The sequence below is a fragment of the Bombina bombina genome, chromosome 6 (genome assembly GCF_027579735.1).
Source record: "Bombina bombina isolate aBomBom1 chromosome 6, aBomBom1.pri, whole genome shotgun sequence".
Taxonomy (NCBI): Eukaryota; Metazoa; Chordata; class Amphibia; order Anura; family Bombinatoridae; genus Bombina; species Bombina bombina.
The window spans coordinates 1,063,757,921-1,063,784,076 of NC_069504.1; the positions used below are offsets into that span (position 1 = coordinate 1,063,757,921).

Here is a 26,156-nt window from a genome sequence, read left to right on the forward strand (position 1 = left end):
TTGAAAAACATAAATTATGCTTACCAGATAATTTAATTTCCTTCTGTATAAGGAGAGTCCACAGCATCATTCCTTACTGTTGTGAAATACTGAACCTGGCCACTAGGAGGAGGCAAAGACACCCCAGCCAAAGGCTTAAATACCTCTCCCACTTCCCCCATCCCCCAGTCATTCTGCCGAGGGAACAAGGAACAGTAGGAGAAATATCAGGGTATAAATGGTGCCAGAAGAAAAATATAATTTAGAGGGCGGCCCATCGGAGAACACAGACGGGGGCCGTGGACTCTTCTTATACAGAAGGAAATTAAATTATCTGGTAAGCATAATTAATATTTTCCTTCTTAATATAAGGAGAGTCCACAACATCATTCCTTACTGTTGGGAAAACTATACCCAAGCTCTAGAGGACACTGAATGATAACGGGAGGGACAAAAAGAGAGGCGGATCCTAATCTGATGGCACCACAGCCTGAAAAACCTCTCTCTCGAAAGCTGCTTCAGCTGATGCAAAAACATCAAACTTGTAAAATTAAGAAAAAGTATGCAAGGATAACCAGGGAGCCGCCTTACAAATCTGATCCATAGAGGCCCAAGAGGAAGCCACTGCTCTAGTAGAATAAGCCGTAATCCTCTAAGGAGGTTTATGTCCCGATGTCTCATAAGCAAAGCGAATAACACTCCTTAACCAAAAAGATAAGGAAGTCAAAGAGACCTTCTGACCCTTACGCTTTCCGGAATAGACATCAAACAAGGAAGAGGCTTGTCTAAAGTCCTTAGTAGCCTGAAGATAGAACTTCAAGGAGCGAACGACGCCTATTTATGAAGCAAACATTCCTTCGAAGAAGAAGGATTGGGACACAAGGGAGGAACCACCATCTCTTGATTGATATTGCGTTCTGACACGACCTTAGGAAGAAAACCTAACCTAGTACATAGGACAGCCTTATAAGAATAGAACACCAGATAAGGAGGCTCATATTGCAAGGCAGCAAGCTCAGATACTCTGATACAATCTCAGATGTGCGCAGAAGCAATAGCCAGTAGAAAGAGAACCTTCCAGGACAACAATTTAATGTCAACTTCATGCATAGGCTCAAATAGAGCCCTTTGCAAAACCTTAAGAACACGATTTAGACTCCAAGGAGGAGACTTAGATCTAAACACAGGTCTGATCCTAGTCAGAGCCTTAACAACAGGACTGTACATCTGGAAGTCTCTTGTGCAGTAAAACAGACAGGGCTGAAATCTGTCCCCTCAGGGAACTGGCAGAAAGACCCTTCTCCAGACCATCCTGGAGGAACGATAGGATCCTAGCAACCTTAACTTTATGCTAGGAACATCCACGCTTTTCACACCAGAATAAGTAGGCTCTCCACACCTTATGATAGATGCAACGAGTAACCGGTTTACGAGCTTGAATGAGAGTATCAATAACTCTCTTCGAAAAACCTCTCTTGGCTAGGACAAAGCGTTCAATCTCCACGCAGTCAGCCTCAGAGAATCTAGATTTTGATGAACAAAAGGACCTTGTTCCAGCAGACCCCTGCGACAAGGTAACTTCCACGGAGGAGATTATCACATCCCCACCAGATCCGTGAAACACATCCTTCGCGGCCACAATGGAGATATCAGTGTCACTGATGCCTGCTCCTGCTTGATGCGGGCCACTACACGAGGAAGTAGTGGTAACAGCGGCAAAAGGTAAATTAGACTGAACCTCCAAGGCACTGCTAATACATCTATTAGCTCCGCCGCAGGATCCATGGACCTCGACCCATATCTGGGTAGCTTGGTATTGAGGCGGGATGCCATGAGTTCTATCTCCGGTGTCCCCCATCTGCTGCATATCTCCGCAAACACTTCGGGATAGAGAAACCATTCCCCTGGATGAAAGGATTGCCTGCTGAGAAAATCCGCTTCCCAGTTGTCCACACCCGGAATGTGGATCGCTGACAGCGAACAGCTGTGGGTCTCCGCCCACTCCAGAAACCGATATACTTCCCTTATTGCTAGGGAGCTTCTCGTTCCCCCCTGATGGTTGATGTAAGCCACTGAAGTTACATTGTCTGATTGGAATCTGATAAACTGGGATGAACCCAGAAGAGGCCAAAGCCTTTAGAGCATTGAAGATTGCCCGAAGTTCCAGAATGTTGATCGGGAGGGAGCATTCCTCCTGAGATCACAGGCCCTGTGCCTTCAGCTCCCCATGCTGATAGACTTGCATCCATAGTCACAATCTCCCAGGATGGTCTTAAGAAGGATGTCCCTCGGGACAGATGATCTGGACAGAGCCACCAAGAGAGCAATTCTCTTGAACGGTTGTCCAGAGAAATCTGTTGAGACAGATCTAAATGATCACCGTTCCACTGCCTCAGCATGCATAGTTGCAACGGTCTGAGATGGAACCTGGCAAAGGGAATGATGCCCATGCTGGACACCATGAGACCAATCACCTCCATACACTGAGCCACAGAGGGCCTTAAGAACGTCCGGAGGGCAACACATGCTGAAACTAGCTTGCAACGTCTCTGGTCTGTGGATATGGAGTCTATTATAGTACCTAGGAATTCCGCCCTGGTGCTTGGAATAAGAGAACTCTTTTCTAGGTTTATCTTCCATCCATGAGATCGAAGAAAATAGAGAAGAGATTCTGAATGGTTCTCCGCCAAACAAAAGATGGTGCTTGTACCAGAATATCGTCCAAGTAGGGAGCTACTGCTATACCCCGGGTTCTGGCAACAGCTAGAAGAGCCCCTAGAACCTTCGTAAAAATCCTTGGAGCAGTAGCTAGACCAAACAGAAGTGCAATTAACTGGAAGTGCTGGTCCAGGAACGTAAACTTTAGGAACTAGAAGTGATCCTTATGGATTGGAACGTGAAGGTAAGCATCCTACAGATCTATAGTGGTCATGAACTGTCCTTCCTGAACTAAGGGAAGGATGGACCTTATCGTCTCCATCTTGAACGAGGGGACATTTAGAAATTTGTTTAAGCACTTTAGGTCCAGAATCAGGCAGATTCTTTGGGACCACGAAAAGGTTTGATAGTATCCTAAACCTCTTTCTGCGATAGGTACCGGGACAATGACTCCTAAGGAGGACAGAACCCGCACGCATCCCAGAAAGGCTTCCCTCTTTTCTGGTCTGGAAGACAGGCTTGAGAGGAGAAATCTGTCCTTCGGTGGATTAGACTTGAAACCTATCTTGTATACCTTAGCTATGACTTCCAGGACCCATGGATCCTGCACGTCCCTGAACCAAGCATCTGAAAAGAGCAATAGTCTGCCCCCTACACGATCCAGTGCCGGATCGGGGGCCGCCCCTTCATGCCGATTTAGTCTTGGCGGGCTTCTTGCTCTGCTTGGACTTATTCCAGGACTGAGACGGCTTCCAAGTACTCTTGGTTTGCTCTGGCTTAGCGGAGGACTGCTGTCGTTGGGATTTATCAAAACAAAAGAAACAAAAAATTAGAAACTTATCCCTTAGACTTGTTCTTTTTATCTTGTGGTAGGAAGGCACCCTTGCCCCCTGTAACCGTAGAGATAATGAAGTCCAGGCCTGGACCAAATAAATTATTTCTCTTAAAGGGGAGGGAAAGAAGTCTGGATTTAGAAGTCATATCCGCAGACCAGGACTTCAACCAGATCGCCCGACGGGCCTGAACCGAAAAGCCAGAAGTCTTGGCATTTAGGCAAATAATCTGCATGTTTGCATCACAGATAAAAGAATTAGCAATTCTCAAGGATTTAATTGTTTCCTAGATAACGTTGAGGGGACCCTCCACCTTGATTAATTCCAATAAGGTTGAAACAATTATCCCGTATGTTGAAACATCTTTCTTAGAAGAGTTTCCATCTTCTTATCCATCGGCTCTCTGAACGACGAGCTATCCTCAAGCGGGATAGTATTGTATTTGGCAAGCGTGGAGATAGCGCCATCCACCTTAGGGACGGAACCCCACAACTCTGATTGAGAGTTCAGAACCAGGAATAATTTTTTAAAGGAAGGTGAAGGGGAAAATGAAGATCCAATTCTGTCCTATTCGTTCTTAATATTGTTCGCAATCTTTGCAGGCACAGGAAAAGTTAAAGGCACTACCCTGTCCTTGTGAACTCTGTCTAATTTAGGAATCAAAGGTTCATCAGGCAGCTTGGCCTCTTGAACCTCTAATGTAGACAGGACTTCCTTTAGAAGAAAACGTAAGTGTTCAATCTTAAATCTAAAGGCTGGTTCCTCCGCAGCAGGAGGTTTAGAGGCAGCAGACTCCGTCCCAGAAAGTTCACTCTCAGAAGTCTCAGAGTGCACCTCATCCTCGGATAACTGAGACAAAGCAGTGAAATCTAATAAATTACATGATGACCCAGGGGCAGGAGAGCTATATTTAACCTTTCGCTTGCGTTAAGCAGGGCAATGTAAAGCACTGAGAGCCTCAGACACCACCGTTTGTAACTGTGTGGTAAAATCTGGTGGTAAAAATCCAGATGGAGGATTAAACGTGCTACGGGAAGCTGCGTGTGTAGAAAGAGATGAATGTTGGGTATGCACCTTATGAGATGAGTCCTCAGAGGTGGACGGCTCAGTGGTACTAAAAGGGTTAACCTTCTTTGACCAAATAACGTTGTCAAGGCATGTGGAACATATTTGAGAGGTCGGGCATACCAAGGCCTCCTCATAATATAAACAGGTATTATTATTTGGAATAGAGGGAGTACCCTCTAGTATATCAGAATCCTCCATAGCTTAAGATAATGACTGCAGGACACAGAAAATAAATTATCTTTATTTCTCAAAAACGACACCTTTATACTCCCAATGGCTGGAGCACTCACTACCTCCTAGACCCAGACAATACAGAGAAATAGCGTCTTCTCCAACAGCCAACTCGGTCAGGAAAGAGGAAATGAAAGCGAGACAACTCCCGATCACATGGTGCGCAAGGCAGGACCGCCCCTGCTATTAGAAAAAGCACACCACACTACAAGCTGCGCAGCATTCAAATTAAAAACCTGAGTGTTCCAGCCACATAACAAACAGCATATGAGCCCAATAAAATCTCACACATAAAGCAACATAAAATCAAAGCATCTCATTTGATTAATCCCCACTGTTCAATAATCCCCCTCAGGAGATATTAACCCATGATTCTATAAAGATAAAAGGAGTCACACTGTGACCCTGTCTTCTAGCGTTTTCAACATATGTAAAAATTGAAACGATCTTACCAGAATCCATGTTGTGGAACAGAAACACAGACTCAAGTATGACGGTCTTGTAGAATCGCTCTTGACATGGACTTGAGTGAAGAAAGCAGGCAGTGAAACTTGTCAACACTGATTGCTTAGGAGCTGTTAGCAGGCAGTCTGGATGGGGTCTCCCTGCATCTCTAGACTCTTAACTTTTGTCAATGCTCTCACTGAGAGGCTGACAAGACTACTTAAAACTCCACTCCCATATCGAAGGGTAGATACCCTTCCTAAGGAACTACTCCGAAATCTTCTGACACTTCTCTGCCATCCTCCTGTGACGAAAGGCAAAGAATGACTGGGGGATGGAGGAAGTGGGGGAGGTATTTAAGCCTTTGGCTGGGGTGTCTTTGCCTCCTCCTGGTGGCCAGGTTCAGTATTTCCCAACAGTAAGAAATTATGACGTGGACTCTCCTTATATTAAGAAGGAAACATTCTATTATATATCACATGTGCAAGACACTCTGAAATGGCTCCAGGAGACATTTTAAAGGTGTATTAGCATGTATGGTATTGATTCATTAAAGCCCTATTCACTGATATTGTATAGTCCATCCGCAGTGGCCAAGCACATATTTAAATATAATAAAAATAAATCCCAGCCAAGGAGTCTTAGAAATATCAGCAAAAAAATAATTTAATGAATGTATATACCTGCATATACTACATAGAGGAAGACAAAAGTAGATGGGAGCTCACTCACATCCACACCTAGCTCTCATCTACTTTTGTCTTCCTCTATGTAGTATATGCAGGTATATACATTCATTAAATTATTTTTTTGCTGATATTTCTAAGACTCCTTGGATGGATTTATTTTTATTATATTAGTATTGAGTCTAGGACCAGACTCCATCCCGTGCCGGAGCACAACATAGTATATAGGTGGTGCGGTCACTCCTTGAGTAATACATATTTAAATATGTATAGCCTCATTTACATTTGTGTATGTATGGGAGTAGGTGATATCATGCACAGACTATGAGTTTCTATTGGAAGGATTTACAATATCTTCTTCTTCTACTAGATTTTAACACAATAGTGCACAGTGCTTGCACCTAAATTATTGAACCTCTAAATATGGTCACAACTTTGTGAACAAGAGTTCAATAATGTAGGAAAAAGCACTGTAAAACGCACTGTTGCGAATGTGTTTGGGCTTTGCCCTACGATAGGCCTATTCCCTGTAAAAACACAAAGGCGCAATCTTGTTTGAATATCTTCTTTGCAGCTATATTATTACAATGGTGCAGTTTCAGAACTGTTAAAATCCAGTATATGAAGATATCATAAGTCCTTCTAATAGAAACCTGTAGTCTTCTGCTTGTTTTCAAGTTTGTGCAATGCTACCCCCTGCACATTCAATGTGCCAATCATCCTGATCTGTAAAAGGTGGCGGACAAGTAAAGGAGCAGTGGTCTTACGGAAACCTCGGGCGTAGAAAGCAGCATCCGCTGCTTGATAAATCTACCGCTAAGTGTCAATATAGTGATTGAGTAAACGTGACCAGTACTCCCATCATGCCTGCATACAACTGGCATTCAGGTGAATAAGCTTTTTTTTTTTTTTTAAAACCTGTTCACTGCTGCAGGCGTTTAACACACGGATACATTTTGTGTTGTGACCACCCGAAAAACAAATTGGCCAATTTGTAAAGAAAGAAAAAAGCTATTTTCGAAGCAAATCACCAATAGATTGTGATCAACTCCACAGTTAAAGTCAGCCCCAAAACCGCAATGCAATTCTGGGACCTAGATGAACACATCACCGGCCACATTCAGCTGTGGAATAGAAGTGCATTGATGCTTTGAACCCCAAGGCGGAACATGCTGTGTGATCCTATATGTTATGGCAGAAAATGCATCATGTCTGCAGAAAGAATGGGGCACGTGCAGGAAATGTTAGCGCTTTTGCTTTGCAGCACTGCTCTATATCTGGTAGAGCAACGGAAACAAATTTATAAAGGACATTTTAAAAACTTAACAAAACATTTCTCTGCATCTAATTTGCAGTGGAATTTTAAACTGCTGCAATATAATATAAAACTTTTTTTAAATTGCTTTATTCTATAGTTAATCAAACTTTGCAATTGAGCTGGTGCTTTAGTGTAACTGCCTAATTTAAAAGGAAAGTAAAGTCAAAATTAAACTTAATTTGCAGCATTTGCATACTGCTGCCATGACACATGCACGCTCCTAAGCTCCTAACAGCCTACCCATGTTTACTCTTCAAGATAGGATATAAAGAGAATAATGCACATTTGATAATATAAGTAAATTGTAAAGTTATTTAAAATTGCATGCTCTATCTGCATCATGAAAGTTAAGTTCTGACTTTACTGTCCCTTTAAAATTGTATTTAATTTCAAAAATGACCTGTAAAAATATTTTCACTAAATAAAAATCTCATTGTAAAAAGTGAAAAAAAAAAAAAGTTCTATCTCTGGGGCTCTGGAGCTAACTTTAACAATGTTTTTTAACCCTTTGCAATGGTTGAACATATATTTATAGGCAAGCAGCAATGGAATATTAAAATAATATATTAAAGCATTTTCTTACTGCATGTGTGTGTCCCTTTGATTACCTGATTTATCCCTTTGGTTTAACCGATTGCTAGAATTGTATTATTTTTATAATGTAGATAATAAGATATACTCTATAACAAGAGCAGAGTATCTCTAGGAACCATATATAGAGGGATGAATGATGAAATAATGAAGCATCTTTCTACATTGTGTACATTAATATAAATATGGGCCAACATGCAGCAATGTCCCAAGTAGAGTAAGAGCCAATAGACGAGCACAGTTTCTATCTTGATTTGTGGTGGCTTTTTAAAGTGGTGGCATAAATGTCTGTAAAGTGTTGGAAGCACAGTAGCATCATGGACCTAAGGGCCCAATAACTGAACGCTCACTCTCCTCTGGTGAGATTATCTAAGAAGTCTTGTCTGTACTGTGAGGTGCCTCAAATCATTTTACCTTGTGAGCTGTTTATGTCACAATGTAGAGTTGTAGGTGCGAAGCAGAGACACATACATTACAATATAATGCTAAAAAAAAAACCTGATGATTTTGTGTATTATCTCTATGCTGGCGAGTTTTTGATCCTTAGGTGATGATGGAGAGGCTTCTCCTGAAATACCACCTTACCTTCTCTGCCTGTATGTAAAGAAGGCTTTTTATCATGTACAATCAATTCATTATTTTAATTGTTTAGAAAAAATTAGCTTACCAAAGCACCTCACTATCAGGTAGATTACAAGTTTTGCATTCGTGTTTTAACGCAGCTATTACGAGTCTTGTCGGTATAGCTGTACCGCCAGCCTTTAAGCCTGTAACACAACGTCAGTCCCACACTCGAAAAAATGACGTTTTTGCATCGGATTTCAATAGCGCTGCCATTACGATTTTTGCGGTGAGGCTAAAAAGCTTGCGTCGCACCCTATAATGACAAGTTCCGTACCGACATCTGAGAGCAATAGTTACTAGTTAGGTTTTAGGGGTTAATAGTTTAATTTAGGTTGTTGCGATGTGGGGAAAAGGTGGTTCAGGGGTTAATAGGCTTATTTAGGGGTAGTGATGTGGGAGGCCAGAGGTTTAGTGGCGGCGATGTTGGGGAGTGGTGGAATAGGGGTTAATATCTTTATTATAGTGTGGGCGGTGTTGGGGTGCGGGGGAATAGGGGTTAATAACTTTAGTATAGTGGTGACGATGTCGGGGAGCAGCGGAATAGGGGTTAATAAATTGTATTAGTGGTGGCGATGTTGGGAGTGGCAGATTAGGGGTTAATAACTTTAATATAGTATTTGCGATGCAGGAGGGCCTCAGTTTAGGGGTTAATAGGTAGTTTATGGGTGTTAGTGTACTTTGTTACTCTTTAGTTGTGAGTTTTATGTAACAGTTTTTGTAACCTAAAGAGGGGTTAGTGTTAGGTTTTTTTTAAGGTTTTTTTTTAAGATTAGGGTTTGGGCATTTCTTAAAAGAGCTGAATGCCCTTTTAAGGGCAAGAAAAAGAGCTAAATGCCCTTTTAAGGGCAAGAAAAAGAGCTAAATGCCCTTTTAAGGGCAAGAAAAAGAGCTAAATGCCCTTTTAAGGGCAATGCCCATACAAATGCCCTTTTCTGGGCAATGGGTAGATTAGATTTTTTAAGATAGTTTTTTTATTTTGTGGGGGTGGGGATTTGTAATGTTAGTGGGTCTTTGTATTTTTGTTTAGAAAAAGAGCTGATTTCTTTAGGGCAATGCCCTACAAAAGGCCCTTTTAAAGGGACATGACACCTACATTTTTTTCTTTCATGATTTAGAAAGAGAATGCATTTTTAAACATCTTTCTAATTTACTTCTATTATCTAATTTGTGTAATTCTTTTGATATTCTTTGCTGAAAAACATAATTTATGCTTACCTGATAAATGTATTTCTCTTGTAGTGTAGTCAGTCCACGGGTCATCCATTACTTAAGGGATTATATCTCTTCCCAACAGGAAGTTGCAAGAGGATCACCCAAGCAGAGCTGCTACATAGCTCCTCCCCTCACATGTCATATCCAGTCATTCGACCGAAACAAGACGAGAAAGGAGAAACCATAGGGTGCAGTGGTGACTGGAGGTTTAATTCAAATTTAGATCTGCCTTAAAAGACAGGGCGGGCCGTGGACTGACTACACTACAAGAGAAATACATTTATCAGGTAAGCATAAATTATGTTTTCTCTTGTTAAGTGTAGTCAGTCCACGGGTCATCCATTACTTATGGGATACCAATACCAAAGCTAAAGTACACGGATGAAGGGAGGGACAAGGCAGGAACTTTAAACGGAAGGAACCACTGCCTGTAGAACCTTTCTCCCAAAAACAGCCTCCGAAGAAGCAAAAGTGTCAAATTTGTAAAATTTTGAAAAAGTGTGAAGTGAATTCCAAGTCGCAGCCTTGCAAATCTGTTCAACAGAGGCCTCATTTTTAAAGGCCCAAGTGGAAGCCACAGCTCTAGTGGAATGAGCTGTAATCCTTTCAGGAGGCTGCTGTCCAGCAGTCTCATAGGCCAAACGTATTATGCTACGAAGCCAAAAGGAGAGAGAGGTAGCCAAAGCTTTTTGACCTCTCCTCTGTCCAGGGTAAACGACAAACAGGGAAGAAGTTTGACGAAAATCCTTAGTTGCTTGCAAATAGAACTTCAGGGCACGGACTACGTCCAGATTATGCAAAAGTCGTTCCTTCTTCGAAGAAGGATTAGGGCATAGGGATGGAACAACAATCTCTTGATTGATATTCCTGTTAGAAACTACCTTAGGTAAGAACCCAGGTTTAGTACGCAAAACTACTTTATCTGAATGGAAAATCAGATAAGGAGAATCACAGTGTAGGGCAGATAACTCCGAGACTCTTCGAGCCGAGGAAATAGCCATCAAAAACAGAACTTTCCAAGATAACAGCTTAATATCAATGGAATGAAGGGGTTCAAACGGAACACCTTGAAGAACTTTAAGAACTAAGTTTAAGCTCCACGGCGGAGCAACAGACTTAAACACAGGCTTAATCCTAGCCAAAGCCTGACAAAAAGCCTGAACGTCTGGGACATCCGCCAGACGTTTGTGTAACAGAATGGACAGAGCAAAAATCTGACCCTTTAATGAACTAGCAGATAAACCCTTTTCTAAACCTTCTTGTAGAAAAGACAAAATCCTAGGAATCCTAACCTTACTCCATGAGTAACTCTTGGATTCACACCAATATAAGTATTTACGCCATATCTTATGGTAAATTTTTCTGGTAACAGGTTTCCGAGCCTGTATCAAAGTATCAATAACCGACTCCGAGAAGCCACGCTTTGATAGAATCAAGCGTTCAATCTCCAAGCAGTCAGCCTCAGAGAAATTAGATTTGGATGGTTGAAAGGACCCTGAATTAGAAGGTCCTGTCTCAGGGGTAGAGACCATGGTGGAGAGGACGACATGTCCACTAGATCTGCATACCAGGTCCTGCGTGGCCACGCAGGCGCTATCAGAATCACCGATGCTCTCTCCTGTTTGATCTTGGCAATCAGCCGAGGAAGCAGCGGAAATGGTGGAAACACATAAGCCATGTTGAAAACCCAAGGGGCTGCTAGAGCATCTATCAGCACCGCTCCCGGGTCCCTGGACCCGGATCCGTAGCAAGGAAGTTTGGCGTTCTGCCGAGAAGCCATGAGATCCAGTTCCGGTTTGCTCCAACGATGAATTAGTTGAGCGAAGATCTCCGGATGAAGTTCCCACTCCCCCGGATGAAAAGTCTGGCGACTTAGGAAGTCCGCTTCCCAGTTCTCCACGCCTGGGATATAGATCGCTGACAGGTGGCAAGAGTTGGACTCTGCCCAGCGAATTATCTTTGATACTTCCAACATCGCTAGGGAACTCCTGGTTCCCCCTTGATGGTTGATGTAAGCCACAGTCGTGATATTGTCCGATTGAAATCGGATGAACCTCAGTGTTGCTAACTGAGGCCAAGCTAGAAGAGCATTGAATATTGCTCTTAACTCCAGAATATTTATTGGGAGGAGTTTCTCCTCCTGAGTCCACGAGCCCTGAGCCTTCAGGGAGTTCCAGACTGCGCCCCAACCTAGAAGGCTGGCATCTGTTGTTACAATCATCCAATCTGGCCTGTGAAAGGTCATCTCTTTGGACAGATGGAGTTGAGAAAGCCACCAGAGAAGGGAATCCCTGGTCTCTTGATCCAGATTTATTAGAGGGGACAAATCTGAGTAATCCCCATTCCACTGACTTAGCATGCATAATTGCAGCGGTCTGAGATGCAGGCGCGCGAATGGTACTATGTCCATTGCTGCTACCATTAAGCCGATTACTTCCATGCACTGGCCTACTGACGGGTGTGGAATGGAATGAAGGGCACGGCAAGCATTTAAAAGTTTTAATAACCTGGCCTCCGTCAGGTAAATTTTCATTTCTACTGAATCTATAAGAGTCCCTAAGAAGGGAACCCTTGTGAGTGGTAATAGAGAACTCTTTTCCACGTTCACCTTCCACCCATGCGACCTCAGAAATGCCAGAACTATCTCTGTATGAGACTTGGCAGTTTGAAAACTTGACGCTTGTATCAGAATGTCGTCTAGGTACGGAGCCACCGCTATGCCTCGCGGTCTTAGTACCGCCAGAAGTGAGCCCAGAACCTTTGTAAAAATTCTCGGGGCCGTAGCTAACCCGAAGGGAAGAGCTACAAACTGGTAATGCCTGTCTAGAAAGGCAAATCTTAGGTACCGATAATGATCCTTGTGAATCGGTATGTGAAGGTAGGCATCCTTTAAGTCCACTGTGGTCATGTATTGACCCTCTTGGATCATGGGTAGGATGGTTCGAATAGTTTCCATTTTGAATGATGGAACTCTTAGAAATTTGTGTAGGATTTTTAAGTCCAAGATTCGTCTGAAGGTTCCCTCTTTCTTGGGAACCACAAACAGATTTGAATAAAATCCTTGCCCTTGTTCCGTCCGCGGAATTGGGTGGATCACCCCCATTAGTAAGAGGTCTTGTACACAGTGTAGAAACGCCTCTTTCTTTATTGGGTTTGCTGATAACCTTGAAAGATGAAATCTCCCTTGAGGAGGAGAAGCTTTGAAGTCCAGAAGATATCCCTGAGATATGATCTCCAACGCCCAGGGATCCTGGGCGAAGAGAGAAAGTCTGCCCCCTACTAGATCCGTTTCCGGATAGGGGGCCCTCTCTTCATGCTGTCTTAGGGGCAGCAGCAGGTTTTCTGGCCTGCTTGCCCTTGTTCCAGGACTGGTTAGTTTTCCAGCCCTGTCTCTAACGAGCAGCAGTTCCTTCTTGTTTTGGAGCGGAGGAAGTTGATGCTGCTCCTGCCTTGAAGTTACGAAAGGCACGAAATTAGACTGTTTGGCCTTTGATTTGGCCCTGTCTTGAGGAAGAGCATGGCCCTTACCTCCTGTAATGTCAGCAATAATTTCTTTCAAGCCGGGCCCGAATAAGGTCTGCCCTTTGAAAGGAATATTAAGCAATTTTGATTTTGAAGTCACGTCAGCTGACCAGGATTTAAGCCATAGCGCTCTGCGCGCTTGGATGGCGAATCCGGAGTTCTTAGCCTTAAGTTTTGTTAAATGAACAACGGCATCAGAAACAAATGCGTTAGCTAGCTTAAGGGCTTTAATTAAGCTTGTTCATAATTTCATCCAATGGAGCTGAGCGAATGGCCTCTTCCAGAGACTCAAACCAGAATGCCGCAGCAGCAGTGACAGACGCAATGCATGCAAGGGGCTGTAAGATAAAACCTTGTTGAACAAACATTTTCTTAAGGTAACCTTCTAATTTTTTATCCATTGGATCTGAAAAAGCACAACTATCCTCCACCGGGATAGTGGTACGCTTAGCTAAAGTAGAAACTGCTCCCTCCACCTTAGGGACCGTCTGCCATAAGTCCCGTGTAGTGGCGTCTATTGGGAACATTTTCCTAAATATAGGAGGTGGGGAAAAGGGCACACCAGGTCTATCCCACTCCTTACTAATAATCTCTGTAAGACTTTTAGGTATAGGAAAAACGTCAGTACTCACCGGCACCGCATAGTATCTATCCAGCCTACATAATTTCTCTGGAATTGCAACCTTGTTACAATCATTCAGAGCCGCTAAAACCTCCCCTAGCAATACACGGAGGTTCTCAAGCTTAAATTTAAAGTTAGAAATCTCTGAATCCAGTCTCCCTGGATCAGATCCGTCACCCACAGAATGAAGCTCTCCGTCCTCATGTTCTGCATATTGTGACGCAGTATCAGACATGGCTCTCACATCGTCAGCGCGCTCTGTCCTTAACCCAGAGCTATCGCGCTTGCCTCTTAATTCTGGCAATTTAGATAATACTTCTGTCATAACAGCAGCCATGTCTTGCAAAGTGATTTGTAAGGGCCTTTCTGATGTACTTGGCGCCACAATATAACGCGCCTCCTGAGCGGGAGACGAAGGTACTGACACGTGAGGGGAGTTAGTCGGCATAACTTCCCCCTCGTTGTCTGGTGATATTTTCTTTACAAGTAAAGACTGACTTTTATTTAAAGTGACATCAATGCATTTAGTACACAAATTTCTGTGGGGCTCCACATTGGCTTTCAAACATAATGAACAAATAGATTAATCTGTGTCAGACATGTTTAAACAGACTAGCAATGAGACTAGCAAGCTTGGAAAATATCTCTCAAATAAATTTACAAGCAATATAAAAAACACTACTGTGCCTTTAAGAAGCACCAAAAAGCAGATACAGTTGAAATAACAATGAACCAAATTAGTTATAGCAACCAAATTTTTACAGCAAATGTATTAATTTAGCAAAGGATTGCACCCACCAGCAGATGGATGATTAACCCCTTAATACCCAAAAAAACGGATAGTCAAATTTAACAATAAACGTTTTTCTCACAGTCAAACACACTGTCACAGCTCTGCTGTGACTGATTACCTCCCTTAATATGAGATTTGTAGACCCCTGAGCTCTCTAGAGACGTCCTGGATCATGGATAAATAAAACAGGAAGCTTTTGACTGAATTCTTACTGCGCAAAAAAGCGCTAAAATAGGCCCCTCCCACTCATAGGGAAAGCTCAGTTAACTGTTTCTATGCAGAAAAACATGCAAGCCATGTGGAAAAAAATCATGCCCCAATAAGTCTTATCACCAAGTACCTCACAAAAAACGATTAACATGCCAGTAAACGTTTTAACATTCATTTTAAGAGTTATATAGTGTTATTATTAAGCCTGCTACCAGTCGCTTCTACTGCAGTTAAGGCTCATACAGTATGTTAATATTCACAGTATTTTCTCAGTCAAATTCCATTCCTCAGAAAATTACTTCAGTGTACATACACACAGCAGCCTGATACCAGTCGCTACTACTGCATTTAAGTCTGTACTTACATTACCACGGTATTAGCAGTATTTTCTCAGTCAATTCCATTCCTTAGAAAATAATCTACTGCACATACCTCGTTTGCAGGGGGAGCCCGCATGCTATTCCCTTTTCTGAAGTTACCCCACTCCTCAGAATATCCGAGAACAGCCAGTGGATCTTAGTTACGTCTGCTAAGATCATAGAATTTTTCTTCCAAATACTGCCTGAGAGAAAAAACAGCACACTCCGGTGCCATTTAAAATAACAAACTTTTGATTGAAGAAATAAACTAAGTATAAAAACACCAGAGACCTCTCACAACGTTCCTATCTAGTTGAGTGCAAGAGAATGACTGGGTATGACATGTGAGGGGAGGAGCTATGTAGCAGCTCTGCTTGGGTGATCCTCTTGCAACTTCCTGTTGGGAAGAGATATAATCCCTTAAGTAATGGATGACCCGTGGACTGACTACACTTAACAAGAGAAAGCATATCTAGATATGCTCAGTAGCTAATTGGTTGCTGCACATAGAAGCCTCATGTGATTGGCTTGTATGTTGGGTTTAGTGGCTCTTTAAGGGCTATTGGTAGGTTATTATAGATTAGGTTTCTTTTATTTTGTTTTTGTTTTTTTTTAAAATGGGTATAAGAATAGGAATAATTGTTATTATTTTGGATAATTTGTTTGTTATTTTGTTTAATGTTTTTTTTTTTTCGTTTTGGGGTGTTTGATGGCTGAATGCCATTTTAAGGGCAATGCCCATACAAATGCCCTTTTCAGGGCAATGGGTAGATTAGGTTTTACTTTATTTTTATTTTGTGGGGTTGGGGGGTGGGGGTTTGTATACTATTAGGGGGGGGGTTGTTTTTCTTTTGTAGAAAAAGAGCTGATTTCTTTAGGGCAATGCCCTACAAAAGGCCCTTTTAAGGGCCCTTGGTAGTTTATTACAGATTAGGGTTTTTTATTTTGGGGTGTTTTTTTTTTTTTTTAAACAGGTTATTAGAATAGGAATATTTTTTATTGTTTTGGATCATTTTGTTTGTTATTTTTTGTAAAGGTAGGTTTTTTTATTTTTGTAATGTTAGGTTTTAGTGTAAGGCAGCTTATGTTTTATTTCACAGGTAAGTTTGCATTTATTTTAACTAGGTAGTTAGTAAAAAGTTAATAACTATTTACTAACTAGTCTACCTAGTTAAAATAAATACAAACTTAGCTGTGAAATAAAAATAAAACCTAAGCTAGCTACAAAATAACTATTAGTTATATTGTAGCTAGCTTAGGTTTTATTTCACAGGTAAGTATGTATTTAGTTTTAAATAGGTATTATTTAGTTAATAAGTGTAACTTTAATTTAGCTTTATTTTAATTATGTTAAAAATAGGGGGTGTTAGAGTTAGGGGTTAAAAGTTTAATTTAGGTTGTTGCGATGTGGAGGGCTGGTGGTTTAGGGGTTAATAGGTTTATTTAGTGGTAGTGATGTGGGAGGCCAGAGGTTTAGGGGTTAATAGCTTTGTTTAGTGGCAGCGATGTTGGGGAGCTGCGGAATAGAGGTTAATATCTTTATTATAGTGTGGATCGATGTCGGGGAGCGGCGGAATAGGGGTTAATAAATTGTATTAGTGGCGGCGATGTCAGGAGCGGCAGATTAGGGTTAAAAGGGACAGTCTAGTATAAATTAAACTTGTATTATTCAGATAGGACTTTTAATTTTAATCAACTTTCCAAATTACTTTTATCATCAAATTTGCTTTTTTCTCTTGGTATTCTTAGTTTAAACTAAACATAGGTAGGCTCATATGCTAATTTCTAAGCCTTTGAGGGCTGCCTCTTATCACATGCTTTTTAAATCTCTTTTTAACACAAAGAGTCAGAAAGTACACGTGGACCATATAGATAACACTGTGTTCAGGCACAGGGGGTTATTTAAGATTTAGCACAAAACAATGCTAAATTTAAGACAATAGATAATAAACAGTCACAGTCATGTGATCAGGGGTCTGGAAGAAGGTTCCTAGATACAAGGTAATCACAGAGGTAAAAAGAATATTAATATAACTGTGTTGGTTATGCAGAACTGGGGAATGGGTAATAAAGGGATTATCTATCTTTTAAAACAATAAAAATTCTATGGTAGACTGTCCCTTTAATAACATTATGTAGGTGTCGGCGATGTTGGGGGCAGCAGATTAGGGGTGTTTAGACTTGGGGTTTATGTTAGGGTGTTAGGTTTAAACGTAACTTTTTTTCCCCATAGACATCAATGGGGTTGCGTTACGGAGCTTTTTCATTCCGCGCTTCAGGTGTTAGCTTTTTTTCTAATACTCTCTCCCCATTGATGTCTATGGGGAAAGCATGCACGAGCATGTCAAAGCAGCGCTTATATTTTGTGCGGTATGGAGCTCAACACAACCATATCGCACGCACAAGGCGGCTTTTCTAAAACTCGTAATGGCAGAGCTATGGAGGGTGAAATAACTCAACTTTTGTTGCGTTTGTTAACTACCCTGTATAGCACAAAACTTGTAATCTAGGTGTATAGTTCTTGGAGTCCATCTAAAACGTATATAGTATTACATACAGAAAATGATCCTTTTTCTATACTAAAAAATTTGATTTATATTATTTTATTAAAGGGACACTGAACCCACATTTTTTCTTTCATGATTCAGGTAGAGGATTCAATTTAAAGCAACTTTCTAATTTACTCCTATTATCAAATTTTCTTTGTCTGTTGGTATCTTTATTTGAAAAATCAGGAATGTAAGTTTTGGAGCCAGCATATTTTTGGCCGGCACCCTGGGTAGCGCTTGATGATTGGTGGCTACATTTTAGCCACCAATCAGCAAGCGCTACCCAGGTGCTAAACCAAAGATGGGCCAGCTCACAAGCTTACATTCCTGCTTTTTAAAAAAAGGATAACAAAAGAACAAAGACAAATTGCTAATAGGAGTAAATTAAAACATTGCTTAAAATTGCATAATCTATGGGAGTCATAAAAGAAAAAAATGGGTTCAGTATCCTTTTAAAATATTAATTTTGGTTCTGTATTTCACTACCAGTACATTCATGTTCTATTCGATAATGTATTTGATGAAAATAAAATATTAATACAGTATATGTCTAAAAAATATCATAGAAGTTTTCTTTAATAGACCATGTACCCTGATACCATACCTGGTTCTCCTTTTTTCCTATTCCTTCTCCTGTTCTTTGGTTTATTCTGAGCTGCAACTCCTAAATCATTTCTATTTCTAGATGTGCTCCGTCCTCTTCCCCTTGTGTTTGCGTTGGCTCCTCTCTTTGGCCCACTTCTTGCCTCTCGCTGCAACTGGAGATCCTTATTGTATTTGACTGTGCAGAGCAAATGGAAGTTCTGGATGGAGACATCTGTCTGCCCATACTTTATAAGCAGACGATTTGTTTTTGAGTCAAGAAGATTGTGAGACTTCTTACAGGCATGACGGGTACATTCTCCCTTCAGAAAGTAACCACAGACATGGAGCCTACTGCAATCATTCCCACTCTGGCAGGTATCATACACATACTTCCTACAAACCTAATGAGAAGGCAAAAATTAGCTATTTTTGTTTTAAAGGACCATTAAATGCAGCAGAATTGCATAATAAACAAATACTGTATATTAGAAAAGACAATTCAATAACGCTTACTCTAAATTTAAAAAAATTCCTTCCATTTCCTAGCCCCTGTGTCAAAGACTCATTTGCATATACACTGTGAACTCTTGCTCATACTCAGTAGCTCCTACTGAGCACGTGCAAGAGTTCCCAGTAAGTATGCAAATTAGCTTTTGATACAGGGGCCTGGAAAATGGAAGGACATTTTGAACTTTTTACTAATTTGACATTTAGAGTGTTATTAAATTGTCCTCAAAAGTTGTGCATATAAAAAGACTGTGCACATTTAAATAATAGAAGTAAAAGTTTGTTTATATATTGTTATATATTCTATCAGAATTTATTCTATCAGAATTATGAAAATGCAATTTTGACTTTGGTGTGAGAACCACAACAAGCAATTTGAAACGATAAATGCAACATCAGAAGCTTGGACAAACCCTACTGCAAATGTGTAGGCACTGTTGCAAGAAAAAAATGGGGGTCCACCAAATGCCTTGTATGTGCCATTCAGTGTTCCCTCTAAGGCCAGTTTTGTGTGCGGCCCAGCAGTGAAACAGTTAATTAGGTAACCACACCCTGCAATTAGCAAACACTGCACAATGCAGATGGCAAGGTATAGTTCTCTTGTTAACTGTTTCACTGCTGGACTGCACACAAAACTGGCCTTAGAGGGAACACTGGTGCCATTATACTAGATTCATTACCTTCTCTATACCATAGATAGATTGCACCCACCCAGCATCTAGTCGACAAACTGCACATATGTAATTTGGATGTAAACAATAAATCATGAGATAAACAGTTTACTTGGAACGTGACTAGCATGCACAAATAATCCTGCAACTAATGGGCAGTGCATCATGGCTTCCATTGGCTATGCCAGCTGCTATATATGAAAGGGATAAAAATGGTTTGTCATTATTTAAAGGGACAGTAAAGTCAAAATTAAACTTTCATGATTCAGATAGAGCATGCAATTTTAATCAAATGTCCAGTTTAGCTCTATTATCAAATAGCCGGCCCATTTTGGGTTTAGAACCTGGGTTACGCTTGCTTATTGGTGGTTAAATGTCGCCACCAATAAGCAAGCGCTATCTAGGGTAATTACTGCTTTTTTTAAATAAGGATAGCAAGAGAACAAAGAAAATTGATAATAGGAGTAAATTAGAAAGTTGCTTTAAAATTGTATGCTTTATGTGAATCATGAAAGAAAAAATAGATATTCCTATATATGTGAATAATATTAGAATGTGAAATATTGTTAGGATAGCTTTATGCTTATCCAAGACATGCTAGAAGTTTCCTACAGTGTTTGTTTTTACCACCTCTAATGGAAGTTTATTTAATGAATCAATCACCCTTTCTGTGAAGTTCTTCTGCAAATTACTCCTGAACCTGTTACCCTTGAAACCATGACCCCTTTTTCTGAAATTTATCTTTTTGTGATAAACAATGATTTTTTTATTATTGTTTATTTAGAAAGCTCCAAAATAGTATCCAGCCCTATAACAGTAAAGTATACAATTGCAGAGTACAATAACCATAATACATTTACATAAATCAAAAAGGACAGAGGGCCCTGCCCATAAATCTCTGTAAGCTATAAACCACCTTTACACAAGATGATGAAATGCACAATGTGATAAAAAGGCCAATACTCTATAAAAAATAAATAAAAAAAATAAAGTAAATTCAGCACCTCTCAAATGCTCTGAAGTACCGAACTGACAGCATACTTGCTATATATGATCTATGCAGTAGTTTGACTGACAGGGAATTAGCGAATGGTGCACCAATTAGCATCTGTTAAACTCCAGTGCATACAGCTACTCACTGCCTATTAAGAAAAGTTATAACAATACGTTGGTATTCTACAAGACTGATATATTATGGCCCTTTATGCCCGTTTAAGACAAAACATCTGAATTTGTATTATAGGTGCTAAAAAACCTCACTAGTGGAGACCTACTATATAAAGTATACATTTAGATTGTGGGGCACATATATCATTAAAAGCAGAATAAAGCCCTAAGATTGTGTGACTATCACTCCGTTTTTTGCGAAAACAGAATTTATGTTTACCTGATAAATTACTTTCTCCAACGGTGTGTCCGGTCCACGGCGTCATCCTTACTTGTGGGAAATATCTCTTCCCCAACAGGAAATGGCAAAGAGTCCCAGCAAAAGCTGGCCATATAGTCCCTCCTAGGCTCCGCCCACCCCAGTCATTCGACCGACAGACAGGAGGAAAAAAACAGGAGAAACTATAGGGTGCCGTGGTGACTGTAGTTAGAAAAAATAATTCATCAAACCTGATTAAAAAAACCAGGGCGGGCCGTGGACCGGACACACCGATGGAGAAAGTAATTTATCAGGTAAACATAAATTCTGTTTTCTCCAACATTGGTGTGTCCGGTCCACGGCGTCATCCTTACTTGTGGGAAACCAATACCAAAGCTTTAGGACACGGATGAAGGGAGGGAGCAAATCAGGTTACCTAAACGGAAGGCACCACAGCTTGCAAAACCTTTCTCCCAAAAATAGCCTCCGAAGAAGCAAAAGTATCAAATTTGTAAAATTTGGCAAAAGTGTGCAGTGAAGACCAAGTCGCTGCCTTACATATCTGATCAACAGAAGCCTCGTTCTTGAAGGCCCATGTGGAAGCCACAGCCCTAGTGGAGTGAGCTGTGATTCTTTCTGGAGGCTGCCGTCCGGCAGTCTCGTAAGCCAATCGGATGATGCTTTTAAGCCAAAAGGAAAGGGAGGTAGAAGTCGCTTTTTGACCTCTCCTTTTACCAGAATAGACGACAAACAGAGAAGAAGTTTGTCTGAACTCTTTTGTAGCTTCTAAATAGAATTTTAGAGCGCAAACTACGTCTAAATTGTGTAACAAACGTTCCTTCTTTGAAACTGGATTCGGACACAAAGAAGGTACAACTATCTCCTGGTTAATATTCTTGTTAGAAACAACCTTTGGAAGAAAACCAGGCTTAGTACGCAAAACAACCTTATCTGCATGGAACACCAGATAGGGCGGAGAACACTGCAGAGCAGATAACTCAGAAACTCTTCTAGCAGAAGAAATATCTATGGAATGTAGAGGTTCAAACGGAACCCCTTGAAGAACTGAAAGAACTAGATTTAAACTCCAGGGAGGAGTTAAAGGTCTGTAAACAGGCTTGATTCTAACCAGAGCCTGAACAAATGCTTGAACATATGGCACAGCTGCCAGTCGTTTGTGTAATAAGACAGATAAAGCAGAAATCTGTCCCTTTAGAGAACTCGCTGATAATCCTTTATCCAAACCCTCTTGTAGAAAGGAAAGGATCTTAGGGATTTTGATCTTATTCCATAAGAATCCCTTGGATTCGCACCAGCAGATATATCTTTTCCATATTTTATAGTAAATTTTTCTAGTTACCTGTTTTCTGGCTTGAACTAGAGTATCTATCACAGAATCTGAAAATCCACGCTTTGATAGAATCAAGCGTTCAATTTCCAAGCCGTCAGCTGGAGGGAAACCAGATTTGGATGTTCGAATGGACCCTGTACAAGAAGATCCTGTCTCAAAGGTAGCTTCCATGGTGGAACCGATGACATTCACCAGGTCTGCATACCAAGTCCTGCGTGGCCACGCAGGAGCTATCAAGATCACCAAGGCCCTCTCCTGCTTGATCCTGGCTACCAGCCTGGGAATGAGAGGAAACGGTGGAAACACATAGGCTAGGTTGAAGGTCCAAGGCGCTACTAGTGCATCCACTAGAGCCGCCTTGGGATCCCTGGATCTGGACCCGTAGCAAGGAACCTTGAAGTTCTGATGAGACGCCATCAGATCCATATCTGGAATGCCCCATAATTGAGTTAACTGGGCAAAGATCTCCGGGTGGAGTTCCCACTCCCCCTGATGGAAAGTCTGACGACTCAGATAATCCGCCTCCCAGTTTTCCACACCTGGGATGTGGATCGCAGATAGGTGGCAGGAGTGATCCTCCGCCCAATTCATTATTTCGGTCACTTCTTTCATCGCCAGGGAACTCCTTGTTCCTCCCTGATGATTGATATAAGCAACAGTCGTCATGTTGTCTGATTGGAATCTTATGAATCTGGCCTTTGCTAGTTGAGGCCAAGCCTTGAGCGCATTGAATATCACTCTCAATTCCAGAATGTTTATCGGAAGTCGAGACTCTTCCCAAGACCATAGTCCCTGAGCTTTCAGGGATTCCCAGACCGCGCCCCAGCCCACTAGACTGGCATCGGTCGTGACGATGACCCACTCTGGTCTGCGGAAGCTCATTCCCTGGAACAGGTGGTCCAGAGTTAGCCACCAACGGAGTGAGTCCCTGGTCTTCTGATCTACTTGAATCACTGGAGACAAGTCTGTATAGTCCCCATTCACTGTTTCAGCATGCACAGTTGTAATGGTCTTAGATGAATTTGCGCAAAGGGAACTATGTCCATTGCTGCAACCATCAACCCTACTACTTCCATGCACTGAGCTATGGAAGGACGAGGAATAGAATGAAGAACCTGACAAGCGTTCAGAAGTTTTGACTTTCTGACTTCTGTCAGGAAAATCCTCATTTCTAAGGAATCTATTATTGTTCCCAAGAAAGGAACTCTTGTCGATGGAGACAGGGAACTTTTTTCTACGTTCACCTTCCATCCGTGAGATCTGAGAAAGGCCAGAACGATGTCTGTGTAAGCCTTTGCCTTTGAAAGAGACGACGCTTGAATTAGGATGTCGTCCAAGTAAGGTACTACTGCAATGCCCCTTGGTCTCAGGACCGCTAGAAGGGACCCGAGTACCTTTGTGAAAATCCTTGGAGCCGTGGCTAGTCCGAATGGGAGAGCCACGAACTGGTAATGTTTGTCCAGAAAGGCGAACCTTAGGAACTGATGATGTTCTTTGTGGATAGGAATATGTAGATATGCATCCTTTAGATCCACGGTAGTCATAAATTGACCTTCCTGGATTGTCGGTAGGATCGTTCGAATTGTTTCCATTTTGAACGATGGTACTCTGAGAAATTTGTTTAGGATCTTTAAATCCAGAATTGGTCTGAACGTTCCCTCTTTTTTGGGAACTACAAACAGATTTGAGTAAAAACCCATTCCTTGTTCCGCCGTTGGAACAGGGTGTATTACTCCCATCTTTAACAGGTCTTTTACACAATGTAAGAATGCCTGTCGCTTTATTTGGTTTGAGGATAAGTGAGACATATGAAACCTTCCCCTTGGGGGTAGTTCCTTGAATTCTAGAAGATAACCCTGAGAAACTATTTCTAGTGCCCAGGGATCCTGAACATCTCTTGCCCAAGCCTGAGCAAAGAGAGAGAGTCTGCCCCCCACTAGATCCGGTCCCAGATCGGGGGCTACTCCTTCATGCTGTTTTATTAGCAGCGGCAGGCTTTTTGGCCTGCTTACCCTTGTTGCAGCCTTGCATCGGCATCCAGGCTGGTTTGGTTTGAGAAGCATTACCCTCTGGTTTAGAGGATGAGGAATTGGCAGCCGGTCCGTTCCTGAAATTGCGAAAGGAACGAAAATTAGACTTATTCTTGGCCTTGAAAGGCCTATCTTGTGGGAGGGCGTGGCCCTTTCCCCCAGTGATGTCTGAGATAATCTCTTTCAATTCAGGTCCAAAGAGAGTTTTACCCCTGAAAGGAATATTAAGTAATTTTGTCTTGGAAGATACATCCGCTGACCAAGACTTTAGCCAGAGCTCTGCGCACCACAATAGCAAACCCCAAATTTTTCGCCGCTAGTTTAGCTAATTGCAAAGCGGCATCTAAAATAAATGAGTTCGCCAACTTAAGTGCGTGAACCCTGTCCAGAACCTCCTCATACGCAGTCTCTGTACCTAGCGATTTTTCTAGTTCGTCGAACCAGAACCACGCTGCAGTAGTGACATGAACAATGCACGAAATGGGTTGTAGGAGGTAACCTTGCTGTACAAAAATCTTTTTAAGCAAACCCTCCAATTTTTTATCCATAGGATCAGTAAAAGCACAACTGTCCTCGATAGGAATAGTAGTGCGCTTGTTTAGAGTAGAAACTGCCCCCTCGACCTTAGGGACTGTCTGCCATACGTCCTTTCTGGGGTCGACCATAGGAAAAAGTTTCTTAAATATAGGAGGGGGAACAAAGGGTATGCCGGGCTTCTCCCACTCCTTATTTACAATGTCCGCCACCCGCTTGGGTATAGGAAAAGCGTCGGGGGGCACCGGAACCTCTAGGAACTTGTCCATCTTGCATAATTTTTCTGGAATGACCAGGTTGTCACAATCATCCAGAGTAGCTAACACCTCTTTAAGCAGTGCGCGGAGATGTTCTAATTTAAATTTAAATGTCACAACATCAGGTTCAGTCTGTTGAGGAATTCTACCTGAATCTGAAATTTCCCCGTCTGACAGACCCTCCCTCAAGGCCACTTCAGATTGGTGTGAGGGTATGAGAGAAAGATTATCATCAGTGCCCTCCTGCTCTTCAGTGTTTAAAACAGAGCAATCGCGCTTTCTCTGATATGCAGGCATTTTGGATAATATTTGCTATGGAATTATCCATTACTGCTGTTAATTGTTGCATTGTAATAAGCATTGGCGCGCTAGAAGTACTAGGGGCCTCCTGCGTGGGCAATACTGGCGTAGATACAGAGGGAGATGAAGAACTATGTCCGCTCCCTTCATCTGATGAATCATCTTGGGCAACTTTACTATCTGTGGCAGTACTGTCCTTACTTTGTTTGGACGCTATGGCACAATTATCACACAATTTTGAAGGGGGAGACACATTGACCTTCATACATATAGAACATAGCTTTTTTGAAGGTATAGACATGTTAAACAGGCATAAACTTGTCAATAAAGTACAAAAAAACCGTTTTAGCAAAAACGTTACTGTCTCTTTAAATTTTAAACAGTACACTTTATTACTGCATATGTGAAAAAATATGAAGGAATTGTTCAAAATTTACCAAATTTTCACCACAGTGTCTTAAATCATTGAAAGTATTGCACACCAAATTTCAGAGCATTAACCCTTAAAATAAAGAAACCGGAGCCGGTTACAGTTTTAACCCCTCTACAGTCCCAGCTACAGCCTTTGCTGCGACTTTACCAAACCCAGAGGGGAATACGATACCAAATGAAGCCTTCTAGGAACTTTTCAAACCACTTTCAGCTTCTCCCACATGCATCTGCATGTCTTGCTCTCAAAAGTAACTGCGCAGTAATGGCGCGAAAATGAGGCTCAGCCTACAACTGGGAAGGCCCTTCCTGACAGGAAAGGTGTCTAGCACAGTGCCTGACGTTAAAAAACGTTCCCCAAATTTATAAGTGTGAATTACAATCATAAATATGTATAACATGCCCAAATAAAGCAATCGATTTTGCC

At 41.5% G+C, this 26,156-nt stretch overlaps 1 protein-coding gene across 4 annotated transcripts in view; it reads right to left on the bottom strand.

The window, feature by feature from the left end:
* Positions 1–26,156, bottom strand: part of LOC128664167 (uncharacterized) — a 335,114-nt gene that overhangs the window by 240,728 nt on the left and 68,230 nt on the right. For all 4 annotated transcript variants that reach the window (XM_053718925.1, XM_053718924.1, XM_053718927.1 and 1 more), the window contains exon 3: positions 18,304–18,685. In XM_053718925.1, coding sequence (XP_053574900.1) covers positions 18,304–18,685 — 382 coding nt within the window. The remainder of the gene's footprint in view (positions 1–18,303; positions 18,686–26,156) is intronic.